This window comes from Phaenicophaeus curvirostris, chromosome 5 (assembly GCF_032191515.1).
Source record: "Phaenicophaeus curvirostris isolate KB17595 chromosome 5, BPBGC_Pcur_1.0, whole genome shotgun sequence".
Lineage (NCBI taxonomy): Eukaryota > Metazoa > Chordata > Aves > Cuculiformes > Cuculidae > Phaenicophaeus > Phaenicophaeus curvirostris.
In genome coordinates, this window is record NC_091396.1 from 36,709,385 (window position 1) to 36,734,096 (window position 24,712).

At 36.4% G+C, this 24,712-nt stretch overlaps 1 protein-coding gene across 1 annotated transcript in view; it reads right to left on the reverse strand.

The window, feature by feature from the left end:
* CDIN1 (CDAN1 interacting nuclease 1) overlaps positions 1 to 24,712 on the reverse strand; it is a 127,191-nt gene that overhangs the window by 92,382 nt on the left and 10,097 nt on the right. Inside the window, exons 2-5 of the mRNA XM_069858343.1 lie at positions 7,593 to 7,638; positions 6,673 to 6,737; positions 3,405 to 3,465; positions 374 to 446 (exon numbers count right to left, since the gene is read on the reverse strand). Coding sequence (XP_069714444.1) covers positions 374 to 446; positions 3,405 to 3,465; positions 6,673 to 6,737; positions 7,593 to 7,638 — 245 coding nt within the window. The remainder of the gene's footprint in view (positions 1 to 373; positions 447 to 3,404; positions 3,466 to 6,672; positions 6,738 to 7,592; positions 7,639 to 24,712) is intronic.

Consider the following 24,712-nt stretch of genomic DNA (forward strand, 5'->3'; position numbering starts at 1 on the left):
TTGCAAAATTAAAAGTGGCTTAGGCTTATTTTTAAGACCTTTTCTTAGTAATTATTGACTTTAAAATACATAGCTTTAAACATTGAAGTGTAGTGTGAGCCCCATACCCTTTACTGAACGAGTGGATACTCTGAAAATCTAGAGATGGAAAAGGAAACATTCATTTAGCTAGTATTACATTGTGGGTGGTCTTTTTACATACAGTTAGACTGACGTTAGCTGTTGAAGATACCAGCCTTAAAATGTTGCCCTCATTAGCTCACTTGCCATAGCGCATTAATTATTTTTATATTATATTGAGAAGAAAAGCTGAAACAAAAATATCCTATAATAAAAAAACCACAAAAGAAAACGAACCAAATAAGATACTTACGGATGGCTTGTTCTTTTTCTTGTAGAAATCTTTCCAACACAATACGCGCCATCAGCGATGGGGCAAAGTCCACCTTACCTCAACAAAAATCAAAAGAGAATTTCAGGAGGTAAATTCATTTAGATGCACATTTCTCAGCACTGTATCTCCCTGTAGATTAATGTTATAAGGAGTGAAAATAGATGAAATAGTAGCTTTTCCCAATTATTAAGGTCAATAATTTGAACCAGATGCATAGCAACAATCCACAGTACCCAGCTGAAATACAAATAAAGTAGATAACATATATTACTGGTTATTATGCTTGAGCATTTTGCATTTGAACCACTCTTTGTAAAAGATGACAGTAAAATCCATTTTGTAAGGTTACAAACCAAGGAAAAGAAGTGGTGATCTTTTACTGTGAATATTCATTACATGTGGCACCCATGAAGTGATACCACAGCTCCAGCAGATGTGTTGGGCTTGGTAAAAATTTCTTTAGAGTTTATGTTTTCCTTTTTAACAAAGCTATTCCTCCATTTCAATTATTTTCATGTGTATGGAAAATGTGTACTACAGTTCTACCTGAAATTGCAGTACCTTTTACATACCATTATAATATTTCTTTAGTGAATCAGAATTTTAACTGAGACAGTAAACCTTACTCACACATTGTCACAGTGAATTTTTCTTGACGTGTTTTCAAGTTAAATATTAATACAAAAAATTTATCTTGATTTAGTAACTAGACAAAAAAGGTGGCTTCATTTGTGCATACATTTTTTTCCAAATATGTATGTATTTGGACGCCCTTAAATTCCCCAAGTAGAGAAAAATGCTTTCCACAGAGGTGCTTATTTCTAGTAACCCACATCAGAGCTGACATATGAAAAATGGTGAAATTACTGAAGGTAGTCCAGCCTGAATAAGGACTACCTTATTAGTTCAGGTACTTGCATCTCCCTAATTTTCATATTAATCATGTGTCCATCTTTCTTTGAAATAGGGCCATCATGCTTCATGTCAGAATTTAGCATGTAAGTAAAATTCATAGTGCTTCAAATCTCACTTGAAAATATTTATAAGAGAACAGTGACTAATTTTATTATTCCTATCTAAAAAAAAAGAGATTTATTTTAGTCCTTTTGCACTACATACACAATATAAAAAGTTGGCATTAAAAGTAAAAAAAAATTAAAAGTAGTTTCCAAAACCCTCAAAAAAACAAACCCAAAAGATAATAATATAGAGCTTTTCCTATTTAAGAGAGCTGCTACACACTGTAATGCACCTATGTTATATATTTCTCATCAATTTTTACAGTTTCCACTGATTAAATATATATTGACTCATAAAGTATTACCATTACATCAATTGTCAGCAGATGCAAGAGTATGTCATTTAAATATTAACTATCATATAAAAATGGCAGCTTGATTGTTTGGAAGCAGTAATCTGGTGCTGGTTATTGCCACATTTCCCTAATGCATTAGGCAGCAGTCACAAAATGCATTGCCTTTCCTATATACCTGCTACTATGGAATCAGAAGCAGATAAGTTCTTTGTGTATTTCCCCTTTCTCTTAGATGTAATTTTTATTTCTGAGCTGCAGATATCTTTGATCTGAATTGCAAAAATGCATTAGTATAACATAAACAAAGATACGCTCACTAGAGTCAGAAATTATATGCATCATCTCTAAATCAATAGGAAAAAAATATACAGAGAACCAGTAACAGATATATTACTTAGTGCTTGAAGTATTTTTATGACAGTTCCCGTATAACATGGGTACGATACATCATGAATAGGGTTGTTTACCTAAATTCTTAATAAGACTGTATTTACTTATGTAAAGTACATTCTATTCTCAGTACTTTAAGACTTGTCTTTTCCAGAAACCGTAAGATACACATTAGCACTAATATGAAATAAATCCTTTATTCTATGCTAACTGTGTGATCAGGATATGGGGACACTTCACAGACGATTAAAATCTTCTAGTAATTGATAGGTAATCGCTCACTCACTTGCTGGCTGCAGCAATGTACATGAGAGAGGAACCATTCTTTCATACTCATGTAACATGTAGAACCTGCTGTTATTGCTCCAATTGCTACAAACTCCACGTTTGTAGCGCCGTATCATTTTTAATGCAAACACTCATTTTCTGCCTCCTTCTTACATTTTCCATTAAAACACAAACAGTCACACATTTCATTCTATCACTTCAAGGGCTACATAAACAGTTCCAAGGAGTATCAGCTATTGTATTGTTATCGCAAACAAATATTTTAAAGTTTAAGGGGTAGGTTTTTCACATTTTTTTTTCCAGGAGGATCACTACCACTCTTCCAAACTTTTTACATGTTCTTTAAGACAAAGCTTTAGATAGAAGTTTTAAGCGCAAATAACACCTTGCATCCCAAGGCAGATTCATACTCTAGTTAATAAACAGAATCAATACATTTGTCAAAACTTTAATGGCAACTGTACTGAACTTTTCATAGAAGAGCTTTTCTAGGAAATGGCTGTACTTCAGAATTTATTCTGCTTAATTGCTTTATATTAAGCAGTTTTCATTAGCTGTCCTCTAATCCCTATGAGCAGAAATAAATGGAGTCAGGAAAGTGAACTATTTTAACTCTACTGAAAAAATCCCCAAACAAACCCTAAATGAGTTTTGTTACTAAAAACAAGGAATCAAATAAAAGTAAAACTGACATGACTCCATTTAATCAATGTGAGAATTTTTGTAAGTTTGTGGATTAAAGACCTATGGACTGCCAAAATTTCTAGAAAAATACAAATTAAGATTTTCTTACACAATTGCCTCGAAGCTAAGAGATTAATTACATTAACTGATTTATTAATAAATGGGGCTTTTGTCTAATTATTTTAAGTACTAACAGACAGGGGAACCATTTTACATGTCCAAAGTGCCTTGAAATAATTTTTTTAGGTTAATTGCATTTCTCACTGAAGTCACGACAGATATGCCCCTTAGGTTTTACGATGGAAGATTAAAGAAAAAAGTAAAGATGATTACCTCGTTGGCCAGGTCCAGTAATACAGGGGCAGCTGCATTTTTCATCACCCCATTCAGATACCTAGACAAGACAAAGCCAGGTAATTCTGCAGTTGCAGGAAACGGCCAGTTTACACATGTCAGTATCCCTTGTGATTCTCTTTCATTTTGGGGAAAATACCCAAGTACAGAGTATTTAATAGGAAATCTTTTAAGAAATAAGTATTTTAAACAATCACTAACTCTCCAGAGTTGTCTCCTACTCAGCTACAAGATACATCAATCTCAATTAAGTCGCTGGTAAAAACCACAATAAATCAAGAAATTAAAAAAAAAATTGGTTTAACGATATACAAATAAATTACATCTGTACACTTGAAGAACCATCACAGCCAAATTTCTATTATTCATAAGATTTTTGGGTTGCGCATGGCCTTGAACTATGATGGTGCACTGTATGTTATTCAACTCACTACTATGTAAAACCCCATAAATTTTCAAATTTAATTAAACTTCTATCAAATGGACAGTAGTTTAAATACTAAAAGCTTACTTCAGTGAAACCAGAATCTAACAATTAAACTAATATTTTAAAAAGGAAATAAAAGAAGATATAGTTAGGATCTGATAAAGGGTGATAGAAAATCATTATCCTATAAATGGCAAAAGCTTAAGGTTTCTGGTTAAGGTTATTAGACCAATACAGATGGACCATGATGTTTTTGACCATTGCATCACACAATACTGACTTCCTCATCTCTGTTACTTTCACTGTTTGATGTTTGCATTTCAATAATAACTAAACCCTATTCTCAGGAGTTGATGGGAAGAAGCTATGTTACTGGAAAATGCTTTGTGCTTTGCTGCCATGTGGAAAAGAACAACAGTTATCAACATCGGATTCTGCTTGTTTATCCTATCTGTATTTGTATAGCACAACATTACTGATGTCATTAGAAGGCCACAGCCTTTCCGGCACTATCATTATCTATCCATCAGAAGCCACTCTTCTCATTAGTTACAGACATTAAAATTCTTTACCATTTTACCTTTCTGTGGAATGGGTGTAACATCTTTACATAAACTCTTTTACAGAGGATTAGAGGGCTTTTTGTTTGCAAGTTATTCTGAGGTTTAATGAATACAGGAAAAGATCAAAGCCTTTTGCTGTAATCTATTTAAAAAACACATAAAACCCACAAAATAAGATGACTCTTATATACCAGGAAGATTTACTTGAGACTAATGTTCTAAAACATGCAAACAGCAAAGCTCCAGCTGACAATGGAGTAATTTTCTGTTAGATATTTCTAATGCTAGCGGCAACTCCATTATGGACTTACAGGTCTCACAGGTTGATGGTAATACCGTTCTGAAAAGCTTGCTGATCCTTCTTGTAATTTGCATTCCTGTTTGCCTAAATTTAAGACTAGTAAGTCTCAGCAGAGCAGCAGAAACTACACCAGTCAATTGTTCTTCTATTTGCTCCCAACAGGGCCGACTAGAAATGACTACCTTAAAAAATTGGTAGTTTCTGACATAGGAAAGCAATAGGGGCACAATTATTTGCTTGTTTGTGTGTGGGAATAGGAAGAAGCATACCACACAGCCCAGGGTTTACAGTGGTAAGATGGATGTTACAAAAGAATAGAGGAGAAGACATGCTTCTCATGTTTATGCTTGAAGCATTTCAAACTGGCTTCTGACTCGAGCAGTCTGCCTCTGTAGCTTACAAAACATACTACACAGTAAATCTGCTAAAACAAGATTGAGTTGACTTTTCTAACTATTAACCAGAACATCTCTGATTTTTAAAACATGCATTTTATTCAGCTATGTTAATACATTTGCAGTATGAAACACCCAGAAACAGCATAAAGAATGATTTTCCCTACCACTACCATATAGCTTCATACATAATGCATTAGTTATGTACTGCTATCATACTTCAGACAGCACAGAAGGGGACAGAAGACCAAATCCTCCTACCTGATGAGAGCCAAACCTAATCATGCCTACAAACTTACCGACACCAATACAACTGCTGCTTGCATAAAGAAAAATTTGGTCCCATGTTGCAGGTTTAAGTTGTTGGAACTAGTAACACAATCATCATAAAAGTGATTTAAATGATTTACATGTATTCTAAGAAAAGGGTTATTTACATAGCAGCTACAATTATCATAGGGCACTCTTCTGAAACTGAGCTAGTGAAATGTAATTAAAAATAGTATTGTATACACGTGGTTATTAACAAACAAAATATTAAGCCAATATTCTTCCTAAACAAGAATCTACACTAGAAAAAGTACAATTAAAAAATTGTAAAACCAGAACAATACAACTACTGAAAAAAAGAAAATCAAACCTCCAAACCAGCATAATTCATACTGGATATTCTAAAGTAGTGTCTGATATAATCAGACTATGCCTAAGTTTTAAGTATATGACTCTGTGGAAGCACAATTAATTGTTTACAAAAGAAGACTTTTTGCTTATTTTCCTGATTCATACAGATTAATATTAAAGCAAAAATATCAGACATCTATAATCACAAGTATGAACTCACTTGCCATGCAAGCTCCTCAGATATGTCAGTCTACAAAGTAATATTTTAATTGGATGTCTTTACCAGTTATCAGTATGCCCCAATTATGTCATTGCAATATTTTTAGTAAAGCTTATAGAAGTAACAGATGAACTATAAGGTGTAGCAAATGCAATTTATTAGCTTAAGACGGAAACAATTGTAAAATACTGTAAAATGACATGAAGGTTTTCATCTTCCCAACAGCTATTTCTGACACTTCTGTTGATAAAACAGGAGTGATCTAAAAATTAGTGCTTTAACTGGCAATACATGAATTGAATATGTAACTTTTTGTAACAAAACACAAATGTTGTTTTAAAAGTACAAGCAATTGTAACATAAAGGCTCCTTTGCTGTAAGGAAGTTATCATCAATATTAGTCTTGACATAGAAATCCTGTAATTACAAACTATAGGTAATATATAATAAATGCTGTCACATACACTGTAAAAGTATTTGCTTATCTTGACTTACAGCCAAGGAAGTAAATATTTTTCTAATTACAATGACCAGAGGCTGAAAAATATCTGCATTTGCACAGAAAAAGATTTTAGGTGAACCTTTCTGTATTCCTCATCCCAAATTTTTAGTTTAATTTTATAGAAATTAGCTTAATAAACTAATAAACTAATTTAATCCTAATTGCCATAACAACTAGTAGTTATGATGATAGTGCTAACCAGGGTGGGGAGGTCATACCTTTGGTAGTAAATTTCAATAGCTTCAGCAGTGTGATGCTTGGCATGTGTTCTTTTGATTTGTTTCTATAAAAATGAAAAAAACTGTCTTACAAATGTGTCAGATTAAAACACAGAAATCAAGACTGCCCAAACACATGTTCCTTGGCTACATTATGATAGATAAACTGAACTATGTTTTTAGATTCTGTACAGAAAAGACATTCAATCTACCTATTGAATTGAACGTCTTCAGACTGTGCTGCAATGTACCATATATGTAAAAGCCAATAAGGTCACAATAATTGAATCTAAATAAGTTTACTGAAGGCTGCAGAGGGCAATGAAAAACTTGTTCTCTCTTTCAACCTTTGTATTAATTTTCCCGCAATTCAATTCCAGCGAAGTCTAGTGCACTCTAGTATTACAATTCAACTGGCATTTTTAACCAGGAAGAACATTGCTTAAAAACAACTTATTTGAAAAACTACAAAAAGTAATTCCATAGAGACTTGCCACTTGACTGACACCTGTCATCTCATGATAAATGACTCCATTTTCTGCCTCTCTTGCCTTCTGCCACTCCGGCAATGGTCATTTATCATCATCTCTGTCAGCAATGGAAAGCAGCACTGACAGTGCAAGTCAGCAAACATTTAGCACATGGAACCACGCAACACAGGGAAATTATTATTGTCAGAATAATAATGGTTTAGCATAATTTATTACAGGTCCACCAAATAAGCAAAGGCTAGATGTTATTAGACAGATGGATGGGTAGGCTTGGCAGCCATCCACTGAGACTCAGGCGGTGCTTGATGTGGAAAAGGGAACATCCTCCAAACCAATCAGAAAGCTGGCAGTTCAATTACAAAGAAATAAAGGGACATTCATCATTCAATTAGGCACCTGTCAACCCTCACAAAGGAGAAAACTTCTAACCTGGTACTCCTGGGAGAAGATGCTCAGCAGAGTGGACTGCGATTGACTGGAACAAATAAAAGAAGGACAAAGTTAATTACTGGAGTGCACTGCAAAGAAACAAAAGAGAAGGGAGCTTCAAAGGTAGGCCTGCTGCCCCGTAATCTAACAGAACATGAAAACAAGTGTGGAAAAGTTGTTCCAGATGAACACCTCAGACAAAGGCTTCCTGCTGCTAGGTCAAGGAGAGAGCGTATGAGGGAGGGGAGGAAAACATAGCAAGAGTTTCAAAGCAAACAAGCATATTGTTTGGATGATTCTTTTATCAGCTTCAGAACCCACAAAGTCCTATCAGGAGCAGGTAGCCGAGTTAACAGGGAACAGGCAAAAAGGAAAACAAAGCAAAATTTCCATTAATAATTGATGGAGTTAAATTCCATCAGCAGTTATGAACATGCCGTTTGTTCGTTGGCAACATATTGAAATTCATTTTGTTAGCAGCAAGGGAACCTCTTCAGTAGCTGTCTCATATTCAGGTTAAAAACTTCCCCCTCTGTCAGAAGTAGCATATGGGACCACTGGAACATTCCCACTGAAACTGATGTGCTTTGAAAACAGAAACTTTCACAGTAGGAAGCAGAGATTCCCTGGAGTCGGTCATTTCCAAAAGCTGCCATAAGCTTCATTCATCTAAGGCTCTACTCAATGTCAAACACCTGGCAATGAAGCAACTTGGAAAGCATTCTTCCCAAGTGGGAATTTTTCTCTCTGAATTGTTAACATTTAGAAATGGGACAAGATTTTTTTTCCCTCTGAAAGGCAATCAATACCACACTGCTACTGTTTGCAATTGTCTTCTGTGGATATATCTACCTCATCACAGCCTGAACACAATTAATTACTCCTGATATATTTTCCTCCTACATGCAACTTGGAACAAATTATAGTCTCAATAAATCGAGATTTATGGTACAGCAAAGCATTATTTATAATTAACATTTTTCCTTGTGAACCTACCTACTATGGCATAGCATAGGTAGTTCAAAGATTCAGCAATGCCAGCAATCTTGCTATTCTGCCAGATTTGTTGTACGTGAATTTAACATCAGTATCACATCTTATGTACATTAAATGTAAATGTTCTCTCCATATTTAAATGGTCCTTCTCCTTGCAATTTTCACACTTCAGAAATATCAATTTAAGATAAGGAAGTCTTGCTCCCATTTTCAAAAGGGAAAACTCAGGCACAGAATGACTAAATGGTTTGTTTGCCCCTTTATTCCTCTCTTGTGAGACCTCACCTGGAGTACCATGTCCAGTTCTGGAATCCTCAGCATAAGAACGATATGGAACTATTGTAATGGGTCCAGAGGAGGGCTACAAGGATGATCTGAGGGCTGGAGCACCTCCCATACAAGGACAGACTGAGAGAGTTGGAACTGTTCAGCCTGGAGAAAATAATACTCTGGGGAGACCTTATAGGGACCTTCCAATATCTGAAGGGGGCCTACTAGAAAGCTGGGGAGGCACTTTTTACAAAGGCATGTGATTATAGGACAATGGGGAATGGCCATAAATTGGAGAGGGGAAGATTTAGACTAGACATTATGAGGAAGTTCTTGACGATGGTGGTGAGACCCTGGAACAGGTTGCCCAAGGAAGTTGTAGATGCCCCATCCCTGGAGGTGTTCAAGGCCAGGTTGGATGGGGCCTTGGGCAGCCTGGTCTAGTGGGACGTATCCCTGCCCATGAGAGGGGGATTGGAACTAGATGATCTTTAATGTCTCTTCGAGCCCAAATCATTCTATGATTCTATGATTCTATGATTGCTCTGGTTTAAACAGATGATGTCTGTGCAGTGTGATATAGAATGTTACCTCTAAACCAACCAGTTAAAGCACTGGCAAAAATTTAAGTAGATTAACGCCATTCCATATAAACAGCTTACTAGTTTGTCTTATCCGTATCTGTTCTTTCAGCATCTTTGCCATAACACTGTATTTTGGGCTTGTCTGCCCAGTGTAACATCTGTGTGACCAGCAGTAAGCTGAGCTTTGATATCCAGTATTTTACACGAAAATGGTCAGTCAGAGTACTCACTGCCTGAATGTTAGAACTGAAGAAAAATGATAGCAACACAAACTGATATGCAGGTTTATGAGATGAACAGACTATGTAGTCAGGAATTGAAATAATCTTAAATACGTTTATTTGACACAAAGGCCAGGAGATATGTACCACAATGCCTTCTCAGAAGTTGCACCATCCAGTTACAGCAACCTTCAACACGGAGATGTAATCATTAGAAGATGAACAAAGGAAAGAAATTAAGGTTATATACTTACAAAGGCTATATACATATGCAAAGCTAATGTACTTAGAAAAAAACCTGCAGGCTATAAATAAGTTGGATACGTATGGCCCTCTAATGGCTCTCCATGTAACTATTATTATCTGGCAGATTTACATGGTAATAATGGTAGAACTGAACTTAGAGAAAAGATGTGTAAAACCCAAACCAAAACATATCAGCATTTATCTGGATTCCTGGTTTGAGTTCTCTCTGACTGACATACAAATTTTTCTATGTTTAGGCTGTTCCCAGGACAACTACTGTACGTATTGTACCATTATCTTATTACAGCACTGACATAACAAAAAGAATTAAGAACGTTATCCCTCTCTTCATAAGCCTGACTCTTGTCCATTTTCTTTGTTCCCTTGCTGTCCTTGGATTTTGACCCTCTACTTGTTTAGTCTGATGGTCCTCTCCTATGCTTCCAACTGTTTAGATAATGTAAGACTTACCATGAACATCAAAAGATTAAGTCCAATAACTGAATAAATTGGATATATGCTGGATTGCAATACAAAAACATCATGACTGTGACAAAAAGAATTATAGCATCACTCACAGAATTTCAAGACCTTACTACCAGAAGATCTTCCTCCTTCCACAGGAGAAATGGCTGCTTCCATGTTTCTTCTGGTTAATGCAGGTGCTCGATTAAACACTAAAGTGACTTGTCTGCCACTCAACATTTCCTTGCCACAATTCCATTGCCACAGCTTTCTGGCAAAACGAAATAGCTCCTCAAAACACAGCTGGTGCATCTATTGCAAGATGCCACTGACAAAAAACTGAAACATCATGGTTTTGGAATATGCTAAAAGAGACTGTGTACTTAGGAGAAGGAACAGAAGTCATGAACATGCATTTGCATTGCAAGACAGCACGATCACAACCGCTGACTGACAGCAGGAACACTGCCATGTAGGTTACCATTTCTTCTACACAAACAGTCAAGTTCCCAGGGCTCCATCCATCCTCTGATGCTTCTATACAAGATTCTAAAGCAGTAAATGAGCAGACAAATGAAGATAGCCGAGATATCCAGGAAAACAAATACAACACTGAAAAAATCTTTTCTTCAAAATAATACTTCCATGCTGCATTATTGCCTGTTACAGAATAAACTTCATAGTTAGCCTCATGGCTTACTGGAAGACTAGGGATATAGACATGCTTGTGTCAAGCAAGGTCTATTGTTGCGAACCAACTGTAGAGCCAAGGAACAGATTTGCTGATTTTCTGAAATAAACAAACAAAATCCTCCAAACTCACAATTCTGAGTACTACTTAGTTTAAATAATTAATAAATTAACTTGTTATTTATCTTGTAGAACTAAACCTATTTTCCATAAAACGAGCAAACTTTCCCCTTAAGTTCTGTAGCAGTCACTTTCATAGAAACATTTTCTTCTGCAATTCCAGATGGTAACGGTCCTAACTCCCAGAGCTCCCTTCAAAGCAATCAGCCTCACTCTTCAAATATCCTCTTCTTCTTGTACATCAGCATCTATAATGACCCAATTTACCTTTTGTGATTCTGTGTTGATATTGGTGGCATACTTCTGTATGAATGCCTAACACATTTTGTATTCTTGTCAATATATAAGTGTCTTTGGGTTTCAAACTGTGAAATCTGTAATCTGCTACAAAATGCCTATTTTAAAAAAATAACTATTATTTGAAAAAAATGAAATGTAATTTCCAGATTCCAAATGATATCAAGTCACAAAAATTTTCCAGTCATAAAAAAGTACCACAGATATCGAAGTCCATCCACATTCAGACTGTGATGCCCAAGTCAGACCAGAACAAGAGGTAAGAGAAATTATCTCTAAGAATCTAGAGATCAGTTAAGCTATAGAGACAACTGCAAGCCTGGTGCTGGAAAAAGAATACACCTTTTGATCTTTTAATATGTATGAATAAAATTCTCTTCTAATGAATCCCAGAATTTGGTAAAGAAGGAATGCTATCATCCCTGTAGAATATTTCAGAAATGATTTGTTTTGCAATAAGTATTGATATATAAAATAGTAACAGATAATATGCTGATGCAGATCAGTGCTTTATAACTAGAGTTCATATAAAGCTCTGGCCAAGAAGCGGCTAGTAAGGATGAAAAGAATTTAATTGGATTAGATCATGTTCTCAACAAAGCAGGCTTGCAGATCTAGCCAAGATTCAGGGTGCCGTCCAACTTAATACTCGGCCTCACCAGGAGAAAATCCAAACATGACAACTTCTGCAAATATCACATTATCAGCCCTTGCAAATAATTAATTCTTTAGGGATAAGGTAAAACTTACACTTTTCTACTTTATTTACTGAGGTTACTGAAATCATAGAATTTCAGGCACAAAACCAAGTTTCCACTTCTTTCATCTATTCATTTTGAAATTAGTTTCCTTTTTCTCATCTTTAACTCCACATTTTTTACCTAAAATACAAAGACTAAAAATTCTGCTTTGCATTTAATGTATTTTCCATGGAACTAAGGAAGAGTATCTAGAAAGATCTGTAAAAAAATAAACCATGAGTAAACATGAACTGCAGTATTAATCCAGTAACTATCCACAAAAGTGGGAACAAGCAGAGGGAAAAGGAAGTTCATCACAACACAGTTATATACATAGAATAGCCTTGATTTTTTTTTTTTTTTAAATAAGTTTACAAAGAACATTGCTTCATTGCTTCCCTTTCACAAAATGGAGCACTCCACCTTGTTAAGACAATAAATACACTGGTTAAAAAACTGAGAGTGGGGGCAGGAGCTGCGTTTGCAAAATTCAGGAGCTGTTATGGGTGAAGTCCTAAAGCAGCAGTGTCAAACCTTCTCTTGTAAGTGCATACAACACCGCACTTGGCTGTTGTAGAAATTCAGGTAGAGGGAGAAACTGTTTCTTCCCTTCCACAGTCTCCAGTGTGAGTATGTATTGCTGATAATATCTCTTTATAAAGTGTTCTGAAGCAGACAGCAAGATTCTCTCATTTCAAATAACTGCAGAACTTTCCCTTTCCATGTATAATAAGTTTTAAAATATTTCTAGTAATGCAATATTGAGCTTTAAAATAAGTCATGCAACAACTTTGGGCTAGAATTGTGTGGTGTTGCCATACTGGATTAAGAACGTATAGGAGGGGAAAAAAAAATATATACAAACACACACATATTTGACAAATTTAAATGACTGCGGGTGGAATGCGAATCTTCCTCACAGCAATCCTGAAATTCCAGAATGCGTGCCTGAAACACATTGTTCCTGTTACGTCATCAAAGACATGAAAGAAACCAAATCAGCCTTTTAATTCTCATCTTCTGTATTGCAAACGCTTTAGGACAGAGACTCCTTGAAGAAAGCAATGATTCTATACTGCTTCTCATGTGCTAATCAGTCCACTCTTCTAAAAATTCTGTCAACAGTGGATTTCAAATAGATCTAGCAGCAGCAGTTTAAATGTGTTAACACATGCACAGATGAGTAAAGCCTTCGTGGCTTCCCAGAACTGCAGGACATAGGCTAACAAGCACCTCAGTTACACCTGTATATCAACTAAAGCCAGCCTGACAGTGAACTTCCCACCTGAGAGGAGGTGACAACTGGTGGATTCTCAGAATTTCTTTTACACGTCAGTACTGTCAGGACAGGAAAAAGTCTTCTTGGCTGTCTGAATTGTTCCACATGAGGATCCAGGGAGGCTCCAGAATAACAAGGGCCTACCAAAGCTGGAGAACCACCAGGCTTATATGCACCTAAGAACCAACCAATAAGGAATGTGGGAGGGAGACACAGTGACCTAGAGAATAGTTCTGGCTTTATCCTCTCTCCACTGCTGCTTTTAATAATAAAATATTTTCTTAAGTTTTAACATGCTTGTGGCCACTTTTCTGAATTAAAATTCTCAAGAACTAGATTATTGTCTCTGTGCACATTTGTACTTTATAATTCACAAATCTGATCTATATTTATTGGAAAATCAGTGAATTACCAATTTAAGCTAAATCAATACATGTGTCTATATATGTGAGTGTGTGAGAACACATTTGTTTAAATAAATATGAGTTTGAATTGGAGCAACTAAGTGACATAAAATACCTAAGCATTTAGTTACAACACAGTAACCTCTGTAAAGTGGCTAACTTCCAATATTATAACTTTCCAGCTATACCAGTTCAAGCCTGGGATACAAATCTCTACATAAGAAGTCTTCCATACAATGAAACATTATTCAGTATCTGCTACTTTGGGAACTACAAAGCCAATACAGTGCTGTTGGGAAAATACTCTCATTACAAATACATTAATACTATAAAAATTCAATAAATATATATATATGACAAGAAGTACCTGCTGCTAAGTTCATTTCAGACTTAGTATCATTACATTTAAAATGAAGATAAAAATTCAAGCTTGCCTGGAGAACTAGAGCACAAATAAATTTTTAAATTCTCCAATATCCAGTTCAATAAACTGTACAACAGCTCAACTCAAAAGGCTTACATACAAATCACTTACTAACAATTGTCTCTGCATGAAAGTCGATTTCGTACCTTTGGTAGGATCAAAAATGAAAACCAAAAGTAAAGAGTTTGAGGAAAAAGACAACCTGCTTTGCATGCTCACACTATCCAATGATAATAACGTTAAGTTCAGGCATGTGCATACAACATTGCAGTCTATAGCCAGGGTTATGACAATAACTGCGTGACAAAGCTATGAGAAGAATACTTGAGAAGAGTCATAGAATCATAGAATGATTTGAGTTGTAAGGAACCTTGATGATCATCTAGTTCCACCCCCCCTGCATGGACAGGGACACCTCCCATCAGATCAGGCTGCCCAAGGCCCCATCTAACCTGGCCTTGAACACTTCCAGGGAGGGGGCATCCACAACTTCCCAGGACAACCTGTTCCAGGGTCTCACCACCCTCATCATTAAGAACCTCCTCCTAATGTCTAATCAAAATCTTCCCCTTTCCAACTTACGGCCATTGCCCCTAGTCCTATCACTACAAGCCTTTGTAAAAAGTACCTCCCCAGCTTTCTTGCAGGTCCCCTTCAGGTACTGGAAGGTAGCTGTAAGCTCTCCCTGGAGCCTTCTCTTCTCCAGGCTGAACAATTCTAACTCTCTCAGCCTGTTCTCACAGCAGAGGTGAGAACCAGTCCACCCATCAAATCCATGTCTCTCCAATTTAGAGAGAAGGATGCTGTGGGAGACCTTGTCAAAGGCTTTATAGAAGTCCAGATAGATCACATCCATTGCTTTTCCTGTGTCCACTGATATGGTTATCCCATCACAGAAAGCCATTAGTTTGGTCAGACAGGACTTGTCCTTGGTGAAGCCATGCTGGCTGCCACTTAACACTTTCCCATAGATTCTAGGAGGATATGTTCCATGATCTTCCCAGGCACAGAGCTAAGGCTGACAGGTCGGTAGTTCCCAGGGTTGTCTTTTCTACCCTTTCAAAAAATGGGGACAATGTTACCCTTCTTCCAGTTACCAGGGACTTCTCCTGACTGCCATAACTTTTCAAATATCATGGAGAGTGCCTTGGAAAACACATCAGCCAATTCCCTCAGGACTCTGGGATGCATCTCATCAGATCCCATAGACTTATATATACTCAGGTTCTTCAGGTGGTCAAGAACCTCATCCTCCCCTCCAGTGGGAGGGGCTTTACCCCCCATCTTGTTGTGCATTGAACAAGGAGGGGTGAGGAGAGCGGCTGTCAGTGAAGACCTAGGCAAAAAAGTTGTTGAGTACCTCAGTATTCTCCTCATCTGTTGATACAAGGTCACCATTTTCATCCATCAGTGGGGGTACACTTTCTTCAACCTTCCTTTTCTGATTGACATATCTGTAGAAATCCTTCTTGTTAGTTTTCACTTCCCTGGTCAAGTTCAGCTCCAGCTGTGCCTTGGCCTTCCTGATCCCATCCCTACACAACCGGGCAGCATCCCTGTACTCTTCCCATCACTTCTATGACCTTGATACTGGTTGGTCCCACAACTTCTATACAGTTTAGTGATGTGCAAGAACAGATGATGGTGCAATACATGGAAATGGCAGCATTTAAAATTCATAGTAGCATAAGGCCATTACTTTTCCCACTGGGCCACTTGAACTTTAATAATGTCTGATCTAGTTGGCCAATAAGTTCTAGCAACAGACAGAGAAAAATTGCCAGTATTAGAAACTGTTCGAATGATTTTTCATTTAGAAAGACTCAGAAGTTCCTTTAAGAACAGGGCAGCAATTCTTCCTGTAGACATCAAACAGATATCAAAACATGAGGTAATGGCCAAATATATTTTAAAACAAAAGCAGACTATGAACAATATGTACCAGGCATGAAAAAAAATAAAATGCAGAGGATACAAATTGTCAGTACAGCCAATGATCATAAAATAATGCTAACTCTCTGCAAAGATAAATTCTACCTTCTTTCACCCACACGGCAAAAATATAACTTTTAACAACAGTAATACAAGTGTAACTCAAAATATGCCATATTCAAATCACTAAAAATTATTTCTGATCAAGGCCCCAAAATAAAAAGAGAAGTCAGAACAAATAAGCAAATTTCCCATTCACATAGATATGCTTATGATGAGAAGAACAACATCATGCTTTAACAGTGGGTAAACATTGGGAGATATTACAGTTAAAAATGGGACTCTGAAAACAGGAATGGAAGAGTGATATCTCCAAATGAAAATAATTACTTTTTTGTCTTATTATCTCAGTAAACAAGTACAGAAAATAGATAGTAATTTACCCGATATATTGTTCTGATATTTTTTCTTTCCAGAGTTAGAAAACACAGTGCTTGTTGCACGAATGTGTGAAACCTACTTTAAAGCCAAACCCACCTGTAAGTAAATACTCTTTCATTAATGTTTCAAGTACAGTCTCATCCATAAAAACATAAAACCATCCTATGAGGTTCAATATTCAAGCTGAAAAATATTTTCAGACTAAATACACAACCAAGATGTATTCACAACAGAGGTTTAAAAAATACAACATCAGTGCTAAAACATGAAATTAATATTCTGAACTATTCTGACAACTGGCTTCAGTGACTACTGAATGTTTTCACCTTACACATACCAGAACTTTTCTGGTACTTTCTATCATCTATTCAGAGTCCATTGATTAAAAAGACTTATAGGAGTCAAGTAGGGTTTGCCTCCCACATACACCTTGGTAATCATAGTACCTGTCCTCCAAATCTCCACCTCCTGTGTATACTGTAAAACTCTCCTTTTAACTCTAACAATAACATTTTTGAGAAAATTAAATAGAAAAGCAAAGCTGAAGACTAACATAAGCAGATAAGTTGCTATGTCCTTGCCCTCAACTATTCCAAGTTACTTAGCAGGAAGAAAATTTTCTTAATATCCAGGAAAAAAATTGGTGAACACATCCCAAAGCAGAGGCATAAAGCAGCATGCTAGAGACTGAGAGAAAAAAGCAAAATCTCTGTAAATTCCATGTTTGCACTTAACTGTTCATCATGCATGCTTTATTTCAATTTACTTCAGTTAAGATTATACAGAAAACATTTGCAAGCTTGAACTTTCTCACTACCACAAACTAAGTGTTGAACCATTAAACAAAAATATACAGCCAAACAAAAATATACAGAAGTTGTAGTTATCTGATGATGGTTACTCAAAGAAAGATGGTCCTAGGCTGCAACAGCGATGGACCTCAAGCTAAGGTGAAGAAGCTACAGTTTAAACCAGGGATTTATCCCTCACCTTTCCTATCTGCTCTCTTGATAGGGACAAGGTCTCTACATTGAAAAAAAAATAAAAAAAGAATCACACGGTAGGCTACTACTGGAAATATTTGACAAATTCATTGTGTTCATCTTCCTGACTTTATCTGGATAAATCTCTAGCCCTTTTTCCTCTCTTCCCCTCCCCCGCCCCAGTACATAACTGGGTTATAGAACACCTTGTCAAGAGAAGTTTTTCAGGCTACTATCTTAAATTTCCTGATTGTGGAAAAAGGGGAACATCATTCTACTTCATCTTTTTTTTTTAAACCTACATAGTCCTGTAAAAACCAGATGTTTAAATTTAATTTTAGAAACCTGTTTTTATGAGTGAATGGCAATTTGAAACTAATTAGACTGTTCATTTTACATAAAAAAATTAGCCTGTATGTAAAAAGCATATCTGCGTCGATTTGAAACTGAATAATTCCCCAAACACCCTTAAACAATTTGCTCCTAAAAATATATAATCAAATTTAGAAAACTATAAATTATATTTAAATTTATTATTTACAAGCAATTAATTACAAAGACAGCCAGGTGGCTTTCATTACATAAATTACTCTTAATGACACTTGCCTCATGCTGCTACTGTATTTAGCATTTGCATGCATCACATATCAAGCACACACACTGTTGCATAGCTATCTCCAGGGAAAAAAGTGAACACCTTAAGTCAAAAAGGTTTCCATTAATCCAATCATCAAAATTGTTAATTCCTTAAATAAGTCAGGATCTCATTAATGTTTCCTATACAGGATATAATTTAAAGAATTTTTGCTTTATCAAACGTACTTAATAACAAGACTAGTTTTAAGTAAACTTCGGTTTTGGGAATGACACAGATTTAAGGCATAAATGAATCCATTTACAACTACTGCCCTTGAGTTTTTCAGTCTTAAGCCCTAAACAGTGTTTCTAATCTAAAAGTTTATAATTCTAAAGCTACTTTGAATTAGAGAACAGAAGAAAAAACAAAACCATAGAACTAATGTTAAAATAAACTGAAGATTACCTCAACAGGGATCAAGTCACATGGCACGACTCATTGACACTTCTTAAATTACTCAGACTTGTTGAAAACATAATGAATAAATACACTGCTGTCTTTACATTAAGCACATAAGGACTAGACTTTGCAAAAAAGTTCACTGGCATGGCCTCAAGCCACACCAGCCAAGCTGCAGAAGGCAAAGGCAGGGACCGGGAGAAAGAAGAACTGCCCATTGCAGGAGAAGACCAGGTTCACAACCAACTCAGGAACCTGAAGATGCACAGGTCCATGAGACCTGATGAGATGCATCTTCAGGTCCTGAAGGAACTGGCAGATGAAGTTCCTAAGTAACTATCATATCTGGCAATTAATGGCAGGCTGGTGAAGTTCCCACTGACTGGAAAAGGGGAAACATAACCCCCATTTTTAAAAAGGGAGATAAAGGAATCTGACCTGGCCAGTCAGTCTCACCTCTGTGCCTGGCAAGATCATGGAGCAGAACCTCTTAAAAAACTATGCTAAGGAACACTGAAAATAAAGAGAAGATTGGTGACAGCCAACAAGGCTTCCCTAAGGGCATATCGTGCTTGACAAATCTGGTGGTCATATACCACTGCATCAAACAAAGCACAATCAGCAGGTCAAGGGAGGTGACTCCGCCTCTCTATTCCGCTCTTCTGAGACCCCACCTGGAGTATTGTGTCCAGTTCTGGAATCCTCAATATAAGAAGGATTTGGAACTGTTGGAAAGGGTTCAGAAGAGGGCTACAAAGACCATCAGATGGCTGAAGCACCCCTCCTACAAAGACAGACTAAGAATTTATTGTTCGGTCTGGAAAAGAGAAGGCTCTGGGGAGACCTTATTGCAGCCTTCCAATACTTAAAGGGCGCCTTTCTTGTAGAAAGCCAGAGAGGGACTTTTTACAAGGCCATGTAGTGATAGGGTAATGGATTTAAACTGAAAGAGGACAGAGTTAGATTAGACATAAATTCTTCACGATGAGGGTCGTGAGGCACTAGAACAGGCTGCCTAGGCAAGTTGTGTATGCCCCATCCCTGGAAGTGATCGAGATCAGGTAGGAGGGGGCTGTGAGCAACCTGGCCTACTTGAAGGTGTCCCTGCCCATGGCAGAGTGGCTGGAACTAGATGATCTTCAAGGTCCCTTCCAACACAAACCATTCTATGATTCAATGACAGTAAAGCAGCAAAGGCCACGGAGCCTTTTTCTCCTTCAGATTATTTCTCATTTGTTCTTCACATTTAAATATTAGGTCTTTGTATGCTACAGACTTCCAAGAATGGCAAGTTAGCAGAACTAGGACATCAGAAAACAATGGAGATTTAGAAGATGGTGAAAAAAATATTCTGGACTGGAATGTTTACATTTCTGCCTGTTCGTAACTAACAACTGCTCTGACATATTCCTATAAAAGAGAGTGTATTCTTATAAAAGTCAGTCACACCCTTCACTTCTAACCAATGAAAAGCAGAACATGCTTCCCAATCAAAACTAAGGACATCGAGATGTAGTTTAGAGAAACAAAAAAATTTAGACAGAAGGGGCTAAGCCATAAATTAATATTAATTTCAGTTTGATATCCTTTGTTTTCAAACTCCTCCTTTTAAGAGTGAAAGTTTTGTCTAACAAATTCCATTTAGAAGTAATTTCTCATTTCTCACAACAGAAAAGAAAGCTTTTGGGGCAAAAGTGGAAAAAATGGCATGAATGTAATTTTTAGCACAGCAGATAAGCAAATACTTCTTTTGTCTCTGTACCCCAAAGTATTTTGTTAATGCACCACTTTCCACTAAACCAACCACAAGCAAATCTTTAATTTAAAGTTATGGCTGTTCATATGTAATCTGTTACCTGGATTAAAAAAAAAAAAAAAAAAAAAGGCAGAAGGCCTCTCTAGCCACCTAATCACCATATCAATGACACATGCCACAACAGAGAAGCACTAGTTTATTTGATTGATCATGGTAGATAAACTCCAAATAACAGAGAAATTAACAAATGCTTGACATTTGCTCAACATCCATTATTCTGACACTGCTTTCAGGATTTCAAAGCCTGGGAGTATGCTTAATCAACATTCATATTCCCTAGTGAGCTACAGGCACCATATTGCGCCCCGCCTTAGTACTGATGAAAACTGCATATTGGCCATTTCCAAAATGTTTTGAGACTCCACACAGGGCCCCTTCTCTCCCTTGTTCCTGTTCTGCAGTTTTCTTTTAAACACTTCCAAGACAAAAGCATCTGCCAGTTTTTCTCTCTGGGGACGTATGCAAAATGAACTTAACAGTTTTAAGGCAGGAGAAAACCTCACATCTAAATTCATTCATAGGACAGAAAAAGGCCTAAGAGGCCTCTCTCGGGACAAAACCCTGCTGAAATTTCCCCGACAACAGTGGGAGCTTTATAAAATCTAAGTCCAGACAATTTCCAATTCAAATGCCCAGCATAGCATGACCTTTGTCAGCTCTACGAGCCCTAGATGCACCCACTATTTTTTTATTCTAACCAGCACAGACATTAGACAGGGCACTACTGCTAAGCAGGAGGTTGAATATTTGCATGCTCTTCTATTGTGAAAATGTAACAGTGACAGCACTGTGTCGAATTCTTTTCCCCCTAGAACTTTAACTCCATAGGAGAGGCATAGCTGACAGATGACTCTCCCAACATCTGTGTTATGTACACTGCACAGCTGAGGAACCTTGGATCACTGTCACGGCTTCTCGGAGATGACCTATACTTTCTTATGTCTATTATCAAAAAAGTAAAATAAAAATGTAAAACCACCATTTTTTAAAAAATGAAAAGTAAATATGGCAAGAAAGATTAACATAATTTAGTCATTAAGCTGTTCACATAGCAGCTCACCATATGCTGTATAAATGTCCTATACAAAATAATTTATCAGACTTGACATGTTGCACATCATACTGTATTATTTAATATGCTTACTAAAATTTCATGGATCAAGCGCCACTTCTGAAAGGATACAGAAAGCCTTAGAAAATATTTCTCCATCTTCCATGATTTATTTTGATTACCTTTTACAGCTACATGATGAAGTGGAACTTGCAAAATTACGAGGTTGGGGTTTACACAGCTCTTACTTCATATACTAAAATATAACAAATGGCTCCATGTCTATATATAATTTTACTTGCATTTAACATTCAGAAGCACAATAAACAAAGCACATTACTTTCCACTGCATGTTTAACTGGTTATTTCAGTAAACATCCTGATCCACTAATGCAAAGTTGCACTGATATATATACATATATATATACTTCCTTGATAAAGACTAAAGAGCTAAGAATTGCAGAATAAACTACAGCAAACAATTATTGTGTGATACACGTTGACCACCCTAAACCTGCCTACATAGAAACACATTAATTTCTATACAGTAACTGAAACATTTGAATAATATTTTTAAACTATTGCGATCTATAATGTTAGAATGGCAAGCATCTATGCCTGAACAAATGGCCAAAATTCTTATCCAGAAACCTGAAACCAACAAAAATTATAATGTGTTAGAATGACTGCCTGTCACTGGCAAGGTCTGTGCCTAAATAGTAAATTAAAAGAAAAAATGTAAGCAGGAAGCTTGTTGATAACAGTAATCGATGGGATTTTTTTGAAAAAAAAACCTGCTCTGCACTTAAGAAGACACACCAAACAGATGGGTATGGCTACCAGAATATTCAGACGGAAACCGTGCATTTATTCCATGAAGGACCATTTTCCTTTCTCTTTCTGACCACTGATGTCAAAGAAACACAATACAAATGAGATAAAAAATGTACTCTGACTTCTCTTTTTGGTCAATAGTTAAATTATCCTGTTTTTAATAACAGGATAAAGGAAACAAATTCCTGTGTCAGATAACTCATTGCAATGAGGTCATTAAACACTGCATTTGGAATGTAACTTGCTTGGCCTACTGAAGCACCTGCCAACTGGTCAAACCAAATCTTTCTTTTTAAGCAGTGTGAGAATCACAAGTCTAGCTTAGGAATTATTTTCATGTTTTTGTTTTTTGTGTATCCAAGATAATGTGTTTGTCTGGGAAGACATATTGTTAGGTGCACTGAAAGCTGAAGGACAGCTGCATTTACAACATGCATTTTATATTAATGCTGGAAATGGCTGATGTTCAATAGCTTTTTCATCAGTAGGCACCTATACTCACTCTATGGCTATTAGTTACTGAACTTCACACCACTTGTAGCCTCATAATACACATCTGCTTTCCACAGAGGCAATAAAGGTGTAAACATTAGCAGTATAAATAGTGAACTGATAAGAAGTTCTGCCATCTCCTAGCCAACCACAAAAGGAAATAGAGATATATGGTGTCCTGATTGCTGTCTAGATCCTCAATCAACAATGACGATCTCCAAAAGACCCTTTACATTAATTCAGTCACATAGTGAGTATTACCTCTAATTTGGTCATAGTTTTTATGTTCTTTGAAAGAGTTTCAGACAGGCTGCATTACACAAGAGACTACCTTTGCTATCACATGGGCCTTACTCAAACAACTACTTGACAACATTCTGCATTCTGTGGAGGAAGAATGTGTGCTACCTTAGGACATCTTTATTTGACTGTTGAAGCTTCTAGGTAAGAAGCTTCTGAGGCTAAGATAACTGGGGATACACGCTACCCAAGCACTTTCAAGACTTTGCAGGCCTAGATACAGATGCGAATAGAGGACATTCACCCAAACAATAAAGACCTTTTCAGCATCACATCCTGACTTGAAGCCATTCTGGATGGACAATAACACCTGCTTAAATTTCCTATTGTCATGAGAAGGATAAAGCAGAGGACTGAAGCTAAAGAATTCTCCAGCATAAAGCAATGAGACTGTCACTATCAATCAGGCTACTGGATATCCTGGAGTGTGCACTGAAAGAGATAATGTATCCTGTTCATATTACTACCACACTCAAAAAGTTATAGACACTAGAATTAAAAAAAAACCCAACCATGTATGAAAATAAACCGTAAGACACATAAAAATGCTTTAGTTACTGACAAAACAGAAGCTTTCAACTGAAGAAGTTCACAAACTAAAACATTTTTCTAACAACAGGTGCAGGTTCCCATTTGGCAAATCCTCCTGACAGAAGTTCATTTACTTTGAATTCTTCACTTGAAGGCCAGAATCCATGAAATAAAATTTGAAAGGAATAAACAATTAAAAAATGACTCTCACAGAAACATACACGTTATTTTATTAAGTTATATAATAAGCTGAGGGGTATACATCAGGGCCAAAATGGTTGTAGTCATTAATTTAAGTAATAAATCATAGGTCTTGCCAACAATGACAGCAAACAGATGCTAACAAGAAAATGTATTATTTAATATTGTCATGTGTTATAAAAACATAAGTGTTTAGGATATGTCTTAAATTTTTACAATACTATGCATTTAATACATTACGCATACAAGAAATTTATAGGTCTCATTCGGCACTTGCTCTCTCTTCTGTGAACACAGAATGGATTCCTGAGGGAAAAAAGCTCAAGAAGTGAATGTTTCAAATAGATGTTTTCAACAGAATCAAGCTGTTTGTCTTGCTGTCTTGAGGTAAATATCATAAGCACTGAATCTCTTTAGGAAATGAAAATCAACATATTTGCCTTTATGTAAACAGAAGTTTTCCCTGAAATTTCCCAGGAAATTCAAACAGCTATGAAGTTTATCTAGACATATGGATAGCAAAAGATCTTATAATTTGCTACAATGTCAAAAAAATAATTCTGTAAAATCTTTACAGGCACAATGTCAGTATTGACTAAGTCTCAACAAGCCTGCTAAGTTACAAAAACGGCAGCAGCTTTATTTTCCATTGTCTCTTATTTGTTTCCTACATCAGTTTAAATAATACCATGGAACACTACAGTGATTTTCACTCACAGAAATGTAAAGACCAAACCAAAATCTATGTGAGTTATTAAAACATGATC